General features: G+C 36.0%; 2 protein-coding genes across 5 annotated transcripts; one reads left to right on the forward strand and one right to left on the reverse strand.

Moving 5' to 3' along the window:
* The first annotated feature begins 7141 nt into the window (after positions 1–7141).
* Positions 7142–10301, forward strand: LOC125200340 (U-box domain-containing protein 4-like). 3 transcript variants are annotated; one of them, XM_048098000.1, is made up of 3 exons: positions 7142–8558; positions 9111–9186; positions 10148–10301. In XM_048098000.1, exons 1-2 carry the CDS (start codon positions 7254–7256, stop codon positions 9171–9173), a joined length of 1368 nt encoding a protein of 455 aa, XP_047953957.1. In that variant the 5' UTR covers positions 7142–7253; the 3' UTR covers positions 9174–9186; positions 10148–10301. The 3 variants fall into 3 exon arrangements, with proteins under 3 accessions (XP_047953957.1, XP_047953956.1, XP_047953955.1); XM_048097999.1 differs by lacking the exon at positions 10148–10301 and adding an exon at positions 9628–9715; XM_048097998.1 differs by lacking the exon at positions 10148–10301 and having other exon boundaries at positions 9111–9715.
* Positions 10302–10375: 74 nt separating this feature from the next.
* LOC125200339 (inositol transporter 4-like) lies at positions 10376–13431 on the reverse strand. Of its 2 annotated transcripts, none has more exons than XM_048097996.1 (7): positions 13282–13431; positions 12509–12654; positions 12316–12386; positions 11894–12229; positions 11713–11820; positions 11022–11627; positions 10376–10945 (listed from the first exon to the last, which is right to left on the reverse strand). In XM_048097996.1, exons 2-7 carry the CDS (start codon positions 12639–12641, stop codon positions 10466–10468), a joined length of 1734 nt encoding a protein of 577 aa, XP_047953953.1. In that variant the 5' UTR covers positions 12642–12654; positions 13282–13431; the 3' UTR covers positions 10376–10465. The 2 variants fall into 2 exon arrangements, with proteins under 2 accessions (XP_047953953.1, XP_047953954.1); XM_048097997.1 differs by lacking the exon at positions 13282–13431 and adding an exon at positions 12888–13240.
* Between the last annotated feature and the right edge of the window lie 6931 nt (positions 13432–20362).

A 20362-nucleotide genomic window follows, 5' to 3' on the forward strand; every position in this document is an offset into this window, starting at 1 on the left:
CTATGCGCCCAGCCACTAATTCTTCTAGCAATCTTCTCGCGGATGAAGAGGAACATGTCTATTTTCTTGACACCCTGATAGATTGGGACACCCAAATATAAGAAATGGAATGAGCCTTTTGGGAATCCTCCCTCCGTTTGTATATCGGATGCCCAGCCTTCGTTGGCATCAGCAATGTAGAATGTGCTCTTAGAAGGACTGATTTGCTGCCCCGAAACTGCTTCATAATCGGTGAGGCATTCCTTGAGTAGATGGAGAGAGTTAGGATTGGCTTGCGTGAAAATAAGAATATCATCCGCATACGCAAGATGGCTAATTTCCCCGCACCCTCTAGTTGATTTGAAGGTCATTTCCCCGCAGTCACCATATTTTTTCATGATTAAACCCATCAGTAATCACATATGCAAATATAATCAACAACAGATCAATTATGGAGTGTAGCATGAAAATTTCATGCAAGGTGATCATACATGCCTATTTCCAACTGGTCCTCCCAAATTGAGATCAAACCAAAATATAATGGACAAAACATAATACTTTATTTCTGCAGAGAATAACATGAGTTTTATAACTACATGTTCAAAATACAATATAGATCAATAACCAAAACTACTCCCACTGAACGGAAGTATCCTTAAACAACATAACACCCATTTAGGCTACATGCCCATGAAAGACCTTGGGTGATAGTCCTTTAATGATTGGATATGTAATCATCAAATCCATTCCCTTATGCTCTATAGGTATTTGTCCATTCTGAACTTTTACTTGCAACCAAGAAACTTATGACATAGCATAGCTCTTGTTGTTTAGAATATAACACTGCAGAGTTATTGTCACAACATAACTTAAACGGTCTTTCAATACCTTTCAGTATGCAGCCTAGTGACAAAATTTCACAGTCATATTCAATAACTAGATGCCCCAAAACAAGTTACGAATTCTGTTGTCATGGCAAAAGTAGCTACAAGTGTTTGCTCAGCACTTCTCCACAAAATGGCTCTACAGCCAACAGACACACGTAACTTAAAATGGATCATTTACTGTATTGGCATCTAACAAAATCAGAATCAAAATTCCTAAAGATCTCTCCAAATGATCTGATTTTCTGTATGCGAGCATGTAATGCTTAGTTCTCTATAAATATCTCATAACCCGTTTTGCTGCTTCCTAATGATCCATATCGGGTTATTGAAATATCTGCCCAACATATAAACAATTAAAACCAAATTGGGTCTAATACACACTTGAACACACATTAGGCTCCCAATCACCGAAGCATATGGAACCTTTTGCATTTTCTAAATCTCAAGATTTATCTTAGGGCACTGAATGAGACTAGGTTTGTCTCCTTTAGTCATAGGGGTATTTCTTTACTTACAATTATGCATCTCAAATACTTTAGGCACCTTTTCATTATATCCCTTATGTGACAATCGAAAATTATTTCGTTCGATTCCAAATACAAAAGAGGCTTCCCCAAGATCTTTCATATCAAATTTCTTCGAGAGAAAATTCTTGGTGTTAGTGCAACATATCCTTATCGAAAGTTATTTCTTTCGATTCCAAATACAAAAGAAGATGCATTTGCTCCCACTGAACTTGTGATACACACAACCATCAATAGCATTCTTTCTGAATCCAAATGAAAGAACTACTTCATAAAATTTGTGGTACCATTGACGAGAGTCTTAATTGAGGTTGTTGAGATTGACTTTAAATGATATCATCCGCATGAGATTGAATGTTTACAACAATATCATCTTGAGGTTCTTAATATGCTTCTTCTTCAATGATAGTAATTGATACCTGATCATTGTCAGAAGCAGTAGTAGGTGTCTATACAGACTCCTCCTCAAAAGTAATGTTCCTTAACACATTCTTCCCCCCAAACTCAACATCCTCAAGGAATACTATATTTCTCGTCCCAAAAATTAGTTCCTTTTGTGGGATCATAAAATTTAAAAACCCCTAAATTTTTCTGGAAGACCAAAGTGAGAATATATGCTACAGTCTTTAATGCCTCTCCCTAAAGCGAATGCGACAAGGAAGAATGATAAATCATACTCCTTCACATATCTTTAAGAGTTTTATTTCGTCTTTTAGCTACACCACTCATGCTAGGCGATCCCGGCATGGTGTACAAAAGGACGATCCCACACTCTTCCAAATAGAAGGCAAAAGGTCTTTGACATTGTTCACCTGAGCAGTCATTTCTATCGTAGTATTCGCCACCACGGTCAGATTTGACTTTCTTAATGCCTTTGTTGAGTTGGAGCTCAACATCAGCCCTGAATATTTTGAACTTGTCTAAAGCCTCAGACTTTTAATAGATTAAATGTAGGTGCCCAAAACAAGAATATTCGTTTGTGAATGATATAAAATATTGTTGATCATTCCAAGAAACCGAAGTGAATGAACCACAAATGTCCGTATATATCAATTCTAAAATGTATAGCTCTATTGGCACCTAATTTCTTAAGTTTGGTCTGCTTTCCTTCGATACATTAAACACACAAATCAAGTTCTGAAAAGATAAGTGTATTCAATACAACATATGACACAAGTCTCACAATCCTTTATTTTGAGATATAACCAAAACACTTGTGTCATAAATTAACCAAATTCTAATTATTTAATTTGCTTAGTCCCTTTTGATTCAACATGTAAAGCTTCTGAATATGAAGTAACATAATTGAGCATACAAAGATTGTTATATGCACTTAAGGAAACAGTGCCCATAATACTAGAATTATTTGAAGGAAGAACTTTACTATTTCTGAATGAACAAGAGAAACCAAATTTGTCCAAAGCAGAAATAGAAACCAAATTTTGTCTAAAAGACAGTACAATAAAGTATCCTTCAAAGACAGAATAATTCCAGTCTTTAATAACAATCTACAATGCACAATAGTCTCTACTTCCACCGATTTGTCATGTCCCACATAGATGTATCTTTCACCATCAATTGACTTTCGGTAGCTCAGACAGCCTTGCACTGATAACCTTATGTGAGTAGTAGCACCAGAATCTACCCACTAAATATCATTAGAGACTAAATCCAAATTAACTTTAGAACAGACCAAAACAAGAATTGTAACTTCCTTTGCACGCCATGCGTGATATTTACAATTCATCTTTTTATATCCATGTTTACCACAAAAGAAACAACTATCATTTTCTTTATGTTGTTTCTTTTGCGATCAACCCTTATCCATAGTAGCATTCTCAATACACTCTCTTAATGCCCTTTACTTTATTTCTTGAGATACTGACCAGATGTGCAACACCAAATGCACATACAAGTCTTTAGAATTCAAGTTTAATTGAAGCAACGTGAGACATTTTCATAATGTGCTCCCTTATGTAGCCCTTGCCCTTATATCCTTTATTGAGATCAAGCACGCTTGTCTCAACCTTATCGTTTTTCATAAAACGTTCCTTATTTTGGCAAGGTATTCACTGGCCTTAGTGATATACTTAGATGCAGTACCTCGAAAAGCTTCTGGGATGCTAAACCTAATGATCAGTAGACTTACACAATTCGAGTATTCCTACTTCTCGTAGTTTCTCCTTAGATAAGAAGTACTACCGTCCGTAGGAGAAGTAGGTTGTTCAATCCTTAGCGCGTAATCCAGATCCATGCAACCCAGAGCAATCAAAATATAATCTTCGCAATCCTTAAAATTTGACCCATTCAACACTGGCATATTGTTCATGTTGGAAGAAACTGCAGAAGCAGACATCATAATTGAACATAGAACAAAACCAAATAAATTGTCATGCTCACATCATAAAATTCAAATAAAATGGTAACATCTCGAGGTACCGACACAACATTCATACCAAGTCTTTGGACAGTAATATGAACTTGTAAGTGGTAACCTCTATGTAGTGATCAAACACTGACAATAAAATCATGTCAAGTAATGTCCACCTTTGGGCATCACAATTACTTACACAAAAACTGGATAATTGTCACCCATTTATCACCACAGATATGTATGTATCTCGTGCCAAATAATAATCTTCCTTTGGGCCGACTAATATCCGCATTAAAAATACACACACATCACCGTCCTAATATTCGCAATAAAGAAGTCTAGACAAGAGAGGTTACTTTTGCAACGTCTTGCTTCGACTAATCTACTTTGAACATTAGTAAAACATTACGAGGTTCCGAGCACAACATCCACATCAAGTCTTTTGACAGTAATGTGAACTTGCAAGTGGCAACCTCCTTATAGTGATCAAACACTGACAATAAAATCATGTCAAATAGTGTCCACCTTTGGGCATCACACTACTTACACGAAAACTGAATAATTGTCACGTATTTATCACCAAAGATATGTGTGTATTTCGTGCCAAATATTAATCTTCCTTTGGGCCGACTAATATCCGCATTAAAATACACACATCAATAAAAGGAACATGAGATGCACCAAAATTATTGAATTTAAAATTTTAAAACTGAATACAAACACTCGCAAGGGAGTCGTTTAATTTTAATTTAAGTATACTAATTAACGAAAAGTTGTTTATTATTTACCTAATTTTAATCTGACACCAAACTAGATTTAACTTATATATAACAACAATTACATTATCTCCACTTAGTATCAAGAAATATGATTCTCACGTTAGCCCACGAGTTGTCTGTGATGTCAAACCAGAATTACGGTATATTCTTTCGCATGTTTCCTCAATTGGTAACCTCCACCTTGACTCCTCTAAGAGCTTTCATGATCTGTTAAAATTATTTTTGTTTAAAGAACTCAAAGTATAATGGTAAATAATGATCCAAACACATAAATTGGAAAATTATATTGTCAAACCAAGAGTAGCATTTATTTTAAGCAATATCAAAGTAGCAAAGGAATACATTCAGTAATACTAAAGAATCAAAACCAACCTTGATAATAATAAATGAATTACCGTTAATTACTATACTTCAATTTTAGTAAAAAAAAATTAAATTTAATATATATTATTCGGTTCCGGGTAGGAACCGGTCGGTCAATACCATATAGCTCAATTCATACCATGACAATGAATTACCAATAAATAGAATTCCTAATTTTTCATTCTATCATCCAAAGTTCCAAACAAATACTGTATACGTGCATAAAAAATGCCGAAAAGGAATTCATGCAGCACGAATTCATAAACGTATATGCATGCTACAGCAACAAATATATATACATATATATATGGCAACTTGAATCATACAAATTGATTTATCAACACAATCTATATAATATATGCATATATATAGAAATAATAGATTTCTTCCAAACCAGGCTGGACTCAAATCTCAATTAATAAATCCCAAAAGAAAATAAAACAACCATGCGTCCTTTTCAGCCATTCATACTCAAAAAACCGTAACAGAGATAATAGAAATTATTAACCAAAGAATCAACAGTCACGGACAGATTATATACACAGAATAATCGTTCTTAGAAAACCGCGACAGAAGATACACATAATCAAACAACCAAATAAATCCACAAAACATAAATCTAAGTTTTATGGATTCAACGAAAGCAAGCAAGAACATAAACCTAATTCTCCTTTTCCAATTCTCAGAGAATCATCAATAGAGTGGCTCTGATACCACTTGTTCGAATAATTGAGTGAACAATTACATAAAGCTCTCTATGATGATTAACCGAGAACGACAGAGAAGGAGCATAAACTGTAGAGCGGAAGCGTACCTTGATCCATAACGAATTGAACGGTGGAATTGCTTTGCTAATAAGCTATGGATCTTCCAAACGATCGAGAGACATTCTTTGCGATAGTGCTGAGGAGAATACGAGAGATATCGAATGTTGTTCGACGTCCCGGGACCATAACCCTAGCTTATATTTATATTAAATATAAACTCCTTTATTTTCTATTCGGTCCCTCATCAAATAGAAAATCACTTTATGGTATCTACACTTATTTCCATAACAATTAAATACACTTTAGCCCAAACTTTAATCTTTATTGGATCACTTTAATTGGACAACTGAAAGATAGCCATACACATTAAATTAGTCATGTGGAAGCCCAAATTTCTAACATATTTTTCTTATCCAATTGAAAAAAAAAATTCTTGACAAATCAAAATAGAATCCAGATTTTGCCTAAAGAAACCTCGAGCCTGTTGCTCCTAGTCCTGCCATGGGGTCCACCGTCGCATCGACTAACAAACAGTCGTTAGTTAGTACGGATGAATACAACATCAGTGAGATGGAGTCGTCGCCCAACAAAAGGACAAGGGCAAGGCTACAACAGCTATTGATGATAGCGGCCCGAAAAAGGACAACCTCGAGGGCACCTTGTTTTATTGCCAAGATCTTCATCGATGTCTCCAAGGACCACATCATAAAGTGTATTGGGAGTAGGTTGCCGATAAGTTTAATGCTGGTTGACCAAGAGGGACGGTTGAGCATGACTACGTGAAACGTCGGAAGCACTGGCAACGAGTTCAGAGGGACATATCGAAGTGGAATGGCAAGTGGACTAACGTGGTCTGGATGTGGCCGGGTGGATGCAGCGAGACGGACCTCATGTCGAAGGCCAGCGAGGAGTTCTATCTGGCTGGGAATAAACACTTCAAGTACTACGACGTCTGGAAGCTTCTCCAGAAGAGCCTGGATATCGCCGAACCCAGAGTAATTCTTTTTTATTTCTTTATAATTTTTGAGTTTTGAGGCCTTCTAATTTTTTATTTTTATAGTTTAGAATTTTTAATTTTCAAATGAATAATAAATTTTTAATATTATAGTTGTTTAATATTTTAATTTATATAATAAAAAATAGATTATATTTATGAATAGTGCAATTTAATATTGCTTGTCCACTGTTGGGACTTGAGGCCTGATTGTACACAGTTGGGACTTTGAGGCCGGCCCCCAAACGGGTCATGGATTTTCAATTCAAAAATTAAATTGAGGGATGACATACGACGTCGTCATTGCAGGCAACAGGCTCAAAATTAAATGCCTCTATACCGTGACGGCACCCGACACTGATCGCAGGACGATGCGGGCCCGACGAATAGGCATGGCCCAACCAACCCAATCCACTCAAATGAATATGAATTCTTCCTCCTCCCACACAAAAACAGAATAAAAAATTAAAATCCATTTTCGTATATTAGCTTTCTCCTCTTCTATAAATCCAACATCATTATTTTCTCTCACTACAGTCGGCCATGAAAATTCCTTGAACTTGCCAATCTAGGCTACTCACTCGCCATGGTCTCCGTAGATGATTCACAGTCTAATCCAAACATCAATGCCCGTATCAACTACAACCAAGCTCGTCCCTACTACTACTACACTCCGCCGCCCTCATCCGCTACAGTTACCCGCTCTATGGGCCGCTCCATGCGCACAATCCGCTCCACCATCTTCGACACTGACCACTCCCTTCCGCTCTTCGACAAATCGCCCAACCTATCCGAGAATCTCACCGACTCCGTTATCGACCTACGCCTCGGCGAGCTCGCCACTAAATCATCTACCGATTCTAAGACCCACTCCGACGATACGCTCGACATCTCACGCGCCTTCACCGATTTCTCCGCCTGCTCCAGCGACATCTCCGGCGAGCTTCAGCGCCTCGCAACTCTCCCGGATCCCACTCTCAGTCAAGCCTCGGCCGCTGACCACAACCAGGAGCCTTGTTCCGGTTTCCTACAGAGAGAAACGTTTTCTACGGAGATAATCGAGAGCATCTCGCCGGAAGACCTCCAACCGACCGTCAAGCTCTGCGTCTACGGCTTGCAGTCTTCTTCAATTGCAGTCAAGAGGTCGGCGGCGGCTAAATTGCGGTTACTGGCCAAAAATCGGGCCGATAATCGGGCTTTGATTGGGGAATCGGGCGCGGTGCCCGCTCTGATTCCGCTTCTCAATTGCTCGGATCCTACGACGCAGGAGCACGCGGTGACGGCGCTGCTCAATCTGTCCCTCCACGACGGCAACAAGAGCGTGTTAATCAGAGCCGGCGCAGTCAAATCCCTAATTTATGTGCTGAAAACGGGTACCGAGGCGTCGAAGCAGAACGCTGCCTGCGCGCTGCTGAGTTTGGCTCTGGTCGACGAGTACAAGTTGTCGATTGGGGCTTGCGGCGCGATTCCGCCGCTGGTTGCGTTGCTGATAAACGGCTCGGTCAGAGGGAAAAAGGATGCGCTCACGACGCTTTACAAGCTGTGCTCCGTCTCGTTGAATAAGGAGAGAGCGGTGAGCGCTGGTGTCGTCAGGCCGCTGGTGGGGCTGGTGGTTGAACAGGGGAGTGGATTGTCCGAGAAGGCGATGGTGGTTTTGAGCAGCCTGGCGGCGATTGAGATAGGGCAAGAGGCGATCATTGAGGAAGGCGGGATTGCGGCTTTGGTGGAGGCGATTGAGGATGGGAGCAGCAAAGGGAAGGAGTTCGCAGTGCTGACTCTTCTCCAGCTTTGCGCCGAGAGTGTTAGGAACAGGGGATTTCTCGTCAGAGAAGGGGGCATTCCGCCGTTGGTGGCGCTGTCACAGAATGGGACGGCTAAAGCTAAGCATAAGGTCAGTTGATTGTTCTTTTCAAGATTTCAATACTTTTCAGTCTCAGTTAGATTATCGAATTTTATGTGTTTTTGGGATGACCTGTTTTGCAGTATTCATTTGGGATCTTGGATATTTTTGCTATAAGTCAAACATAATTGCTACCAGATTACTCCCAAATCCGTTTGAACGTGTAATTATCCTAATTATTGAGAATGATTGTGAAAACGAGGGGACATAGATATGTATTTGAATCTATGATAAAAGGGAGCACCACTTGCTAATAATAATTGCAGTTCATGTCATAATCTTTCCTTCCAAAGGCTAAATGATCAGTTCCTTGATCTTGATGGGTTGGTGCTAATCTTGATTGTTTATAATTCTAGTCACTGGTGGTCTTGGTATCTTATTCTTGCATTATTTAGAGTATCTGTAACTGCTCAAGTGTTGCTTTCCTTGCTCGGCTACAATTTGCGTGTAGCTTTTCTAACGTTTTTATATTAAAAGCTGCCATTTTTCATGCTGTCATACTCATACAGTTGTAACTTACTCTGTTTTAACTCTTTTTTTCAGGCTGAAAGGCTTCTTGGTTACTTAAGAGAGCCAAGACAAGAAGCTTCTTCCTCAAGTCCATAAAAGGGTGGGAGAGGTATAATAAATGGCTTATTATTATACTATGCTTTTGTGATGGCTTGCTGTTGGCTGTATATAGCAAGTGTTTTCTTGGACTTGTACATAGAGTGGTTGAGTAATTTAAACAAAATACCAAGAAAAAACAAATTAAGAAGCTACTAGTTAGTGATAAGAAGCTGACCTTAGTAGTTGTATTTTATGTTTGGTTGACTGGTTCTCTTCTGGGGAGGTCTTCACCCTGATCGGGTGATCCATCCCTTTTTCTGATAGCTCCATTTAAGTATTTTTTTTTCCTTTCTTGAGAGTCCGGGTCCTCATCCTTGGTTTTGTTGGATGAGGCCCAAAGGTAGTCTGATTCGGATTTCAGACTAGGCATAAGTTTTAGTATGTGCTCAGGCTTACTTTGTTGTAATATCGATGTTGTATTTATGTTTTACGTTCATGTATCGGTGTGCAGGGGCGAGGAGGGGCTCCCTGCAAGCCCATTAGTTTGTATTGATGTGAATAATATCTCTTATATCTTGAGTACTAGACTCTTTTATTTACTTTCAGTTGAGTGGATGTGTGATCCTTTGACCTGTTTGTTTATAATTGAAAAATAAAGTCGAATGTAGGAGAGATAAGGTGCTGGTTAATCTGAATTAAAGGGGGAAAACTATGGCAAGAATATGGTATGGAGTGAATTGAAACATAAGCATGGAGGTGGGTGGGGCCTGAGTCTCTGGTGTAAAGTTGGTCCACCAACAACATGCAGTCGTGCAATTTAACCATGATAGGGTCCAGCCACCGAACCCACACCCAGATTAAGTAGTTAGGTGGTGAATCTCCCCCTCTCTCTCTTTGGGCATCATTTCTTTTTTTTTTTCCTTCTCTTTATTATTATGGCCATAGCTGGCAGAAGCAGGTATATTTTGTCGCGCAGTCCATTTTTCTAATCCCAGCCTTTTTATTTATTTATTTTTGGTTTTTGTTGCTAGTGTCGGTGTATTTAGGATGGGGCAAAAGTAGGAAACCATGGCATGCCCATCTTTATTCCCAACTTGGTAGATTCCATTTCATTGTCAAAGCTTTTACATTTGTACCTAATCATGAATTTCACTAATTTAATCGAGTTCGAGTTTATTCCTTTCACCCTCTTAATAATCACCTTTTGTTTCAAGTTCAATTTCATCTGTTAATAGCTCAAGTAGATGGGCGATCAATACTCATGATAATGCAAATCTATCAAACTTATAAGCACTTGGTGGGCATAAATATATCACACTAGTAGAAAGTTAAAGCATAATAAACACAAACTAGTTGCGTTCAACCGCGTCGCCTTCATCCTTGGAAGAGCAACATAGCTTGGGTCTGAAACCCTTTTGCAGCATCTTCTCCACTTCCTCGAACTGCAGCCCCTTGGTCTCAGGTACCAGGAAATATATGGCTACGAGTCCGATAGCCGAAAATCCCGCAAACAACAGGAATGTGGCCGCCGGACCAAGCGTTTCTGTCAGAGTCAAGAAGGTCTCGCTCACAATGAGATTTGACACCCAATTCGATACTGCTGCGATCCCCCCTCCGATGCCTCTGTATTTTAGAGGATATATCTCTGAGTTGACGATCCACGGCACAGTTCCCATTCCGGGTGAGTAAGCTATGATGTACAAACCCAACAGAAGCACTGTGTATATCCCAAACTTGCTCGGACAACCTTGCGTGTACCACGTCCGATGTTCCGCCCCACACATGCCTTTTACTGCGTCCGTCACGCCCAAGCATGCTCCCGCACGATACTAATCACAAACAAACACAGGATTCATACAAGCCATACATAATAAGATCTTAAAATCTTGAAAAAAAAAGACTTACTTTTCCGTTAGCACAGAAGGCGCAGTCAGAGGAGGATTTGAGGCAAGTCATGCAGTTCCAGTTTGATGGCTGGGAGGCCTGGACATATTTATAACATGTGGCGTTCGCGCCAAAGTGAAGAGACTCGAGGCTAGTGACAGGCGGGGCGTGCTCGGAGGCCTGGTGGAATAGGGCAGCCAGCACGACGAGGCAGCTTATGATTCCAAACATTGATATGATCATCAGCTTTCTCCTCCCATATCTGTCCACGGTGAACATGCTCCCGATGGACCCGACTGCGTTTAGGCCGGAGGTGATGAGAGACAGCGCCATGGCTGTCTGCTTCGAAGCAAACCCTGCGAACTGGACTATAGTGGGACTGTAGTACATCACCGTGTTTATGCCTACAAACTGTTGAGCCACCTGCACAGTCACGCCTGCGTACAGCCCTCTACGCACCACGTCGTTACCCCAAATGTGCTTCATCTTTGCAATTAGAGTGTCTCCCATGGAACCTTCATCCGCCTTCTCAGCCTCGACCGATGTCTCCAAAGCCTTCATCTCGTCTTCAACTTCATCTGCAGGGTAGATTTTCTCCAAAATGCCCCTAGCTTCTTTCACATTTCCCTGATCAGAACATCAGGAATGTCACCATTTCTCCAACGAGAACGATCCCAACATATATCAAAGATGCAGGATAGTAATGTGTTACCTGCCGATATAACCATCTAGGAGACTCGGGAAGTGACAGCATTAGGAAAAACTGAAGGAGGGCCGGAAGTCCAGCTATACCGAGCATCCATCGCCACGTTCCTGGTGCCTTCAAACACATTCATTCATGTTAGTACAAAAGAATTAAATTCAATGTTGGCCAAGGCTGGAAAACTACTTACATTGGTGAATGCCAGATTGATGAGATATGACAAGAATTGTCCTCCTGTGATCAGGAGGCCATTGGTGCTGACAAGTGCTCCCCTGATTCTAGCCGGTGATGCTTCCGAGATATAAAGTGGCGACGTCATGGACGCCATCCCGACACCAAGGCCAACAAAAATTCTTCCCAGGATTATCATCCAAGGAGCTACAGAGAAAGCCATAACAATGGCACCAATAAAAAACAGTATATCAGCCAACATAATTGATTTCTTTCGCCCATACTTGTCGTTTAATACACCACCGAATCCAGCACCAACAATAGCACCGGCTACAGCCATGCTAACTATTGTTTCCTGTTGCATAGGTGGAACATACAAGGTCATTGTACCACTCCAGACATAGATGAAAAAAATAGGCCGATAAGAAGGGAAGCGCTCGCCTGCAACCATGTCTTCTTTTCGACAGCTGTAAAGTCCTCGCGAATATAGAGCAAGGCTCCAGAAATAACACCTGAGGTTAAGCAACACCTTTCATTAGTCAAGAAATGATCGATGCAAGTTCACGGACAGTGGAGAAACACGATCGTTACGACAAGTCGTTGCATATAAAGAAGAAGGGTAAGTATTGTATACCTGTATCATAACCAAACAATAGGCCTCCAAGACCAGCTGAGAAGGCAAGCCTCATAATATAAGGTTTCTGCCATGATATTCGCCAGCAATCCGTGAACGCTGTTTTATCCGGTTTAACAACGCCGCCCTCCATGTTCACCGGCTACCTACAGCCAAAGATATTGGCCAAAACAAATACTACTAATCTCAGTGAGGCATGTTACATACTCCATAGACAGGTGATCCAGAAGAAAACATATATACCATGATCATTCTAAATTTTGTACCAGAAAATTCATAGGGATCAAGAAATAAGCATGAATCATGGTATCACCAGTCACATATAATGAATATGTCAACATAAAAGAAGACAGGCATCTAAATTATCTGATCCCAATACCTTTTTATTCCAAATTGTAAGCTTTCTCTATATTCATCATTCTAGCATCAAAATCCCCTCTTTTTATAATACTAAAATAAAAAATCCCTCGAAACAAAACCAATAATTTCTCCATATCTCATCGAATCTGGAATTTATGAGTGATTAAAAATACTAAAATCGATTACACAAACACCAAAAAATCAAATTGAAGAGATGTGTTGATAAAAAACAAAGTCCAAAATCAGAAACAAATGTGACTGTATACGGATTAGCATCAAACAATGCCGTTTGGGACACAAAAAGATTAAAAATGAATGAATCGTTTGAAACGATGAAAGAAACAGAAAATTGAAGAAGCAAGGTTGATGGATAAACGACAAGAAAATAAAGAATTGAATGCTGCAATGAATACCTCAAAAGAGTGAGCGATGTTTGAGAAGTGAGAAAGTGGATAGCCAAATAAATAGAGTGAATCACAGTTGACTTGGATAGCAGCACTGCAAATTTCTTCTTCGCGATTCTCAAATGATAATAATTCCAAATGATTATGACGAATAAAATTCAATTTTATTTATCTCTTGTATATTCGGGGTTAATGATTCCCTAAAAGGCTGTTGTTTGGCTAAGGATGTCTTAATTTCGTATCCGCAAAAATAGAGATTCGCCGTATTTATTTGATTTTAAAACGGCAACAAAAAATATACTATCCCATTCTGTTACTGTTGTGAGTTGTGACCATTTTAATTAGTCAATTAATTATCTATATTTTATTGGCAATAAAAAATACTATATGATGATTTGAAGGTTGGACTGATTAGTCAGTCTTCTGGTGGAAAAGTATTGATGTCATCCTTTGAAAAACAGTATTCATCTTTTGAATTTTAATGTTGCTTAATCTCCACAAATTAAAATTATTAGCCTTGTGCGGGTCCCACCTCCTGACTCCTTTGAATAGCTAATTTTATCTTATATGGATATGGATCACGATTCACATATTAAAATCATTATTTAATTTATTATTTTATTGTTCATTTATTTTATTGTTTGGAACCGATTTAGTTGCTCTGTTAAATTAAATATATTAGACTCCGCGTCCTTTTTAATCTTTTTAATGCTTATAATATCACAATTTAGAATTAAGACTAAATTTACCATCTTAGATTTTAAATTGAATAGATGAAATTAAAGTTCACAAATTTAAATATATAGTAGACAAAATATCAATAAAAGAGTGATATCGTCATTATGTTATCATATGGAGTAATAATTTTCGTGGGTATTTTTTTATATCAATATGGTGTATTAATGAGATATCAACACAAGTACAAGAAAATATCAACACATTTTTTTTTATATTTTACCTACACTATATTGAGATGATTTTGATGAGATAAAATTGACATTAATACCCCTTTAACTTTATTTAATAATTTTTTAATTTTAAATACAATCGCATTATTTCAACCATAAAATCTCTTGATCCAAGATTTGGTCTCCACTCCCCCTATTTAGATATTGTAAAATTTTGTAGTATTGGCTAATTTCGTGAAAGTTATTGAAACTGAAAAAGATTGTGTCAGTTAATAAAAAGATATAACATAAATTATACCTCAAGTTAAAAGGACAAATGCAATTTCATTTGTAGTATTTGAAAATGATAAAAACATAAATATGCTATATATTGCGAACGAAAGTTCATTCAGAAATCAATATAAGTAGCAGGCTATTAGCGGATGTTGTTACAATTTTGGAGGGACGTGTAATCAACCGATGTAAATGATGTTTTTTTATACTTCAGTGAGACATAAAATTATAATTTAGTGTAAAATCAAAGTAAGAAAAATCTCTACATGAGTTCATTTGACATTTTATTCTTCAGCCAAAGTAGATAAAGTATTTTAAATATTCATTTTAAAATAAGTAAAATATAGTATAAAACATATTATAAAGTTTTAAAAGTTCATTTTGGTACGCTTAAGATAAGATGCAATATTATTCACCAAAATTATGTATTTTAAGATAAATAAGCATTTAAAAAATACTTTAACTAAAATGTATGATTAGAAACAGAAATTTTTTTTTAGTAAGGCATACTAGAATGTATGATTAGAAACAGAAAAAAAAAATTTATCCAATTAGGAGTTTAAACAAAGACCTTTGTTTTGTTAGTTAATTACAAAAATGATCCATGTATTTTTCCATTTGCGCGTACGGCAGTCTCTAGATTTTAGAAATATTATTTGCGATCTCTAACTTTAATGTTTGCATGTTATTGCACTTTTTTCATTTTTTTATTGAAATGCCCCTGTTGCCACAAAACATTTTCATACTCTTGTTATTTATATCAACTCAATAATATTGACGCAGTTTATAATTTCTCTTTCCCTCTCTCTTTCTTTTGCATTTAAATAGTTTTATAGAAAAACACTTTTCTTTATTAACTCCTTAATGTTGGCATACTCATAATTTTCAATCCATCTGCTAATTTATCTCACCAAGATTCAAGAATGAGTCTTAATCAATTTTGTTTCCTTCCACATTTTAGTAAATAAAAGTGATATATACATATGCATAATAGTGGAGTACTAGTATTAGTTACTCCCTCCATCTGCAAATAGGAGTCTCGTTTTTTCATTTTAGTTCGTCCACGAATAGGAGTCCCGATTCATAATTACTATTAATGATAAATGGACCTCATATTCCACTAACTCATTCCACTCACATATCATTTAAAACTAACTCCTATTCCACTCACTTTTCTAAACATTTTTTAAAATTCATGCCGAAATAAAATGTGACTCCTATTTGTGGACGGAAGGAGTATTGGAGTAGTACAATTTTCCTCTAGTTACAATTTCCACATTTTGAAGCAAGTTTTACAAATCGATATTTTCATAAATAAATAATTGTTCCCTACGGTAACCAAATTTGACTGAGCACATTTTAACATATTTAACACTATTACACATAAATGATTAATAAAGATGAAAATAAGAGATTAATACTAATGCAAAATAAAAATATTACTAAAATAGTAATACTACTATGAAAATTGAAAAGTGTAGAGAATAAACTATTTGAGTTTGAAAGAGAGAGTATCAATGAGTTGATTAAAAATGGATTAAAATCGTCTTTCATTGCTTGAAAGCATTTTAGTCTGAACAAAAGTGTAAAATTATAAAAAAACATGCAAACATCAAAGTCCAGAAACACCGCGTACATGCAAACGGCATAGTCCAGTGGCCATTTTTTAAGTTTCTTTTATTTCTTAAGTGGTGTAATAACTTTACCAAGTCATACATGTATTGACAAGAAATACTTATAGCATGTACTTGATTTTAATCTATCGACCATGGTATTTTCTAGCTCGATTTAAATGTACAAATGGGTTCTTTAGATGGTCCAAAATCTAAATGTTGGTCGCCCCCTCCTCCCCACCTAAATCTTCCACCGAATATAAGAAGACAAATTTGTCTACAAGTGATGCTATTTGGCTATAATGTGTTTTGCTACTGATACAATTTAAAATAAAAATTAATTTATTTTGTTGGTGGTTCAAAAGAATATCTAATTCACTTAACAACATAATTTCTTTATTTTTGGTATGTTTTTTCTATTTGAATCAAATCATAATTTCTCTAAAAGTTCAAATGGATGATAATATAAATAGATTTGCAGTTAAAAAATTACTAAAACGTGATCATTTTATTATTTAAAATTTAAAAAGTACAACCTTTTATGGATAAAGCTGCTTTTTCTAGATCTTATTGTCTGCATTTCATTAAGGAAATAAAATCGGTTTATGGAATTTCCGTTTTTTGATTCGCCTTCAACAGCATTGGCCGTTTTAAGAAAATTCTACTACTATTAATTCATTAAAAATTCGATACACATTAAATACGTCAGACACTTATGATTATTTTGGATTTTTGGGGATATTCGATTGCACTTTTTCGACTAAATATGAGCATTACTATTGTATCTCAAAACAATTTGCTCCTTTCATCCAAATCTCAACTTAGTTGATAACAAAACACAAAATTTTAAAAATTGAGAAAAAAAAAAAGGAGAGAGTAAAATTTAAGAAAATAATACTAACATTTTTTGATAAAAATGGAAATATCTAATTACTTTGAAATAATCCAAAAAAATGAGTACTATATACTACTACTATTATTCAATTGTATCTTATACTAACAAATACTACAAAAAGAGAGGAGATATTATGATATACTACTAAAAAGGACTCGAGGGATCAAGATTAGATCCGTTGATTATTGAGTGAAACCATTCAACTTTCTTTTATTGTCCAAATATTTAGTCGCGGTCATGATTAGCACGTGCCATTGAGAAATCAATTTAAGCTTTTTCATTTCGTTTTGCTAAAGCTCTTTAGGTCGTAGCCAATCATCGTTAAGTGATATCTTATCTTTATGATAAAGGAGAAAAATGTCTCCAAGATCCAATGGTACTAAATATTCAATTTTTTCAAATTTATTCTGGCTTTAGAAATAAAATTTTAAGATATGATCATAAATAAAACTGAGGAAAAGAAACTGAATTCAACTTCACATTTATACAAATAGTTAGGGATTCATAGTCAAACTAGATTTATAGTTTCAATTTCAGAATCGCAAGTCATAACTATCTTCATGTCTTTATGCTGACCGCAACCAACATATAACCGTTGATTTTAGGCTAAAATAGTAACCAAAAAATCATTGAAGATCAAACAGTTGGAAAAAGGCCAAAACAACTCCAAAAACATTGATTTTGGAGAAAAACTAGAGCCTTAACCATGATCACAAATTTACTTGATAAACAAACTATAATTCCGCTTCTCTTAGAACCATGACCATTGATTTGATAATTTATAAACAGGTGGCATGCCTATAAACGATAAGGGTAATTGTATTTTTTTTTTCAAAAGAAAAAAGAAAGGCGAATAAAATGTGTGTATATTAGAAATGGTAACTCACCCCTTAAAAAGCCTGATAAGGGGGAGAATTATCCATATTTTTATAGATGAGTTAGAATCATTACCAAGCCGATATGGGACAAGATATTAAGAATTTTAACATGGGGAAGATTATCCATACTTTTATAGGTGAGCTTGGTATGTGGGACAAGATATTAAGAATTTTAATAGGGGAATGTTTATCCATACTTTTATAGGTGAGCTAGGATCTTTACCGTCCATACTTTTATAGGTGACCTAGGATCTTTACTGTCCATACTTTTATAGGTGAGCTAGGATCGTTACCAAGCCGATGTGGGACAAAATATTAAGAATTTTAATTCGCTCCCACACGTGTGGGCCGGAATGACACATCGGACTTCCATCACGTGGGTAGGCAAGAGAAGAGATAAAGAGATAAATCCATCATCGGAAATGAGTCACTCACCCATTAAAAGACCTTATGAGGGGGGGGGGGGTTATCCATACTTTTATAGGTGAGCTAGGATCATTACCAAGCCGATGTGGGATAAGATATTAAGAATTTTAACAGTATAATTATAAAAAAAATTTAATAATTTATTGTAAATATTATTAACATTTATAAATTGAAAGGGTGCTTATTGAGAATTTTTGCTTTAAGGTCAAAGAGTGGACTTTGACTGCTAAACCATATGTAGAAAAGATGTTGTTTCCACTAGGAAAATTATGAATGTTCTCTGATGACCATATTATCTATGAGATATATCATGAAGCGTGCATAAATCTTTTTTAACTCTTATTATTGTTTTATGAATCATTCTTGTAACTGATACATGTTATATTTCTTTATAATTGCATTGATTTTTTTTTTCTCTTTAAACACACATCCATGCAAGACTTTTCTTTCTCTTACAATAATACATTTTTTTAAAATATGAATTAAATGTGTTTATATATGTAAATGTAATAGTATAATTGTTCTTTCAACATTCAAACGCTAAGATCCCAACTTGTTAAAAATGAGGTGATTTAATACATAACCATATTTCTTCATCCTACTCAAGATACACAACTACACAAGCATAATATATAAATCAAACTGTAGTCTTCAATTGAGTATACATGTTATTGTATTAAAACTATTTTTATAAGATAAAAAAATTATTATATGACTGATAATAGATATTATTAAAATCATTAATTTAGTAGTGAAACTAGAACGAGTGTGTATTTTAAGAGAAAAGAAATAAGAAAATCAATGCAATATTAAGGATTTGTAAATTTTTCATGGCATCAGAATTATTTTATATGTGATTTTTTCTTGTTCAGCTTTCTGAAACCTGAATATTTCTATTTGAAGAATCTAAAAAGATGTATTTAAAGTTATACGCTTAATCTAGAGAAATGCTTTTCAGTGTTCTCGGTAGATACTTCTGTATATTTCAAAAGGTATCTGATATCCGAAAATTTTCAAAATTCTCAATACCCGATCCCGATCCGAAAATCAATTTTTCGGGTTGCAGGTATCCAATTATCCGATTTTTTCAAGTTTGGATATCAGATATCCAATACCCGTTATCCATTTTGACATGCCTACTCATAAATATCTTTCCACCTTTGAAATGAAATTTGTGTGGTCCATAAAGTAAAGCGAATGGGCCACACGACAAACTAGTTTATGGGTCTAATGAATATTTGGGCTCTAAAGCCTCTTTTGAAAAGCAACTTGGAGTCTTTCTTGATTCTAACACTTTCCGGTTGTTCCTCATCTTTTGAAATGTCGCTGCTTCTTCTTTCCATATTTTATTCATTTTCAAAAGTTTGGAAAGAGCAAAAAACTTTGTCCGAAAATGATTACTCGTATAAGGCTGCTTTAAAATACTAGAAGCATGCAGCATTTCAAATCAATTTTCCATTGTTCTGAGTTATAATTTTTATGCTATCCACATATATTAAGTAGACATTATTGACATTATATTTATAGATTTATCTCTTTATAGATAATTTAATATATTTATAGTAAGTATTTTAAGCCAATTATGTGAGGTTTGATTACAGGTTTGAGAATATCAAACTTGAATACTTGATAATAAAGTGCAACACCGCAACAAAGATAATGGTTATACATTAATAAACAAATAAACATGTAGTACTACTATATCATATACCTTTTTGGTCATAAACTTTATCTTTTGGATTTTTTGGTCCTGTATATATGGAAATTTGATCATTTTGGTCCTCCCGTCAATAATTCTGTTAAAAACTAATGGTCAATGGATTTAATCCCGATTTTGACCAAATCAAACTCTTAATTTTGATTTTTAAGTCACTAATTAATCTCTTAATTATTTTAACAAATATCCATTTAAAATTAGAATTAAATCTTAGGTTTTTATTGTTGCTGGAGACGTTGTAGAGCTCCAGAGTCGATTGGTTCAGCGGAGGAATCTCGCGGGAGAATCGGTTGGAGTCGAGCGGTTGTGGTCGAGAAACAAGGTTTTGAGGTTTAGGAGGGAGTAGAAGTCGGGGATTGGGCCGGAGAGGGAGTTGTTTC

Source organism: Salvia hispanica, unplaced genomic scaffold, assembly GCF_023119035.1.
Source record: "Salvia hispanica cultivar TCC Black 2014 unplaced genomic scaffold, UniMelb_Shisp_WGS_1.0 HiC_scaffold_91, whole genome shotgun sequence".
In the NCBI taxonomy this organism is placed as follows: domain Eukaryota; kingdom Viridiplantae; phylum Streptophyta; class Magnoliopsida; order Lamiales; family Lamiaceae; genus Salvia; species Salvia hispanica.

Excerpts from the sequence above, each read along its gene's own strand:
- LOC125200340 (XM_048098000.1), top strand. The coding sequence starts at position 7,254 with ATGGTCTCCGTAGATGATTCACAGTCTAATCCAAACATCAATGCCCGT. Across the intron at positions 8,559-9,110 it reads CGGCTAAAGCTAAGCATAAG|GCTGAAAGGCTTCTTGGTTA; the intron begins GTCAGTTGATTG and ends TCTTTTTTTCAG.
- LOC125200339 (XM_048097996.1), bottom strand. The coding sequence starts at position 12,641 with ATGGAGGGCGGCGTTGTTAAACCGGATAAAACAGCGTTCACGGATTGC. Across the intron at positions 12,387-12,508 it reads ATTGTTTGGTTATGATACAG|GTGTTATTTCTGGAGCCTTG; the intron begins GTATACAATACT and ends GCTTAACCTCAG. Across the intron at positions 12,230-12,315 it reads AAAAGAAGACATGGTTGCAG|GAAACAATAGTTAGCATGGC; the intron begins GCGAGCGCTTCC and ends CCTATGCAACAG.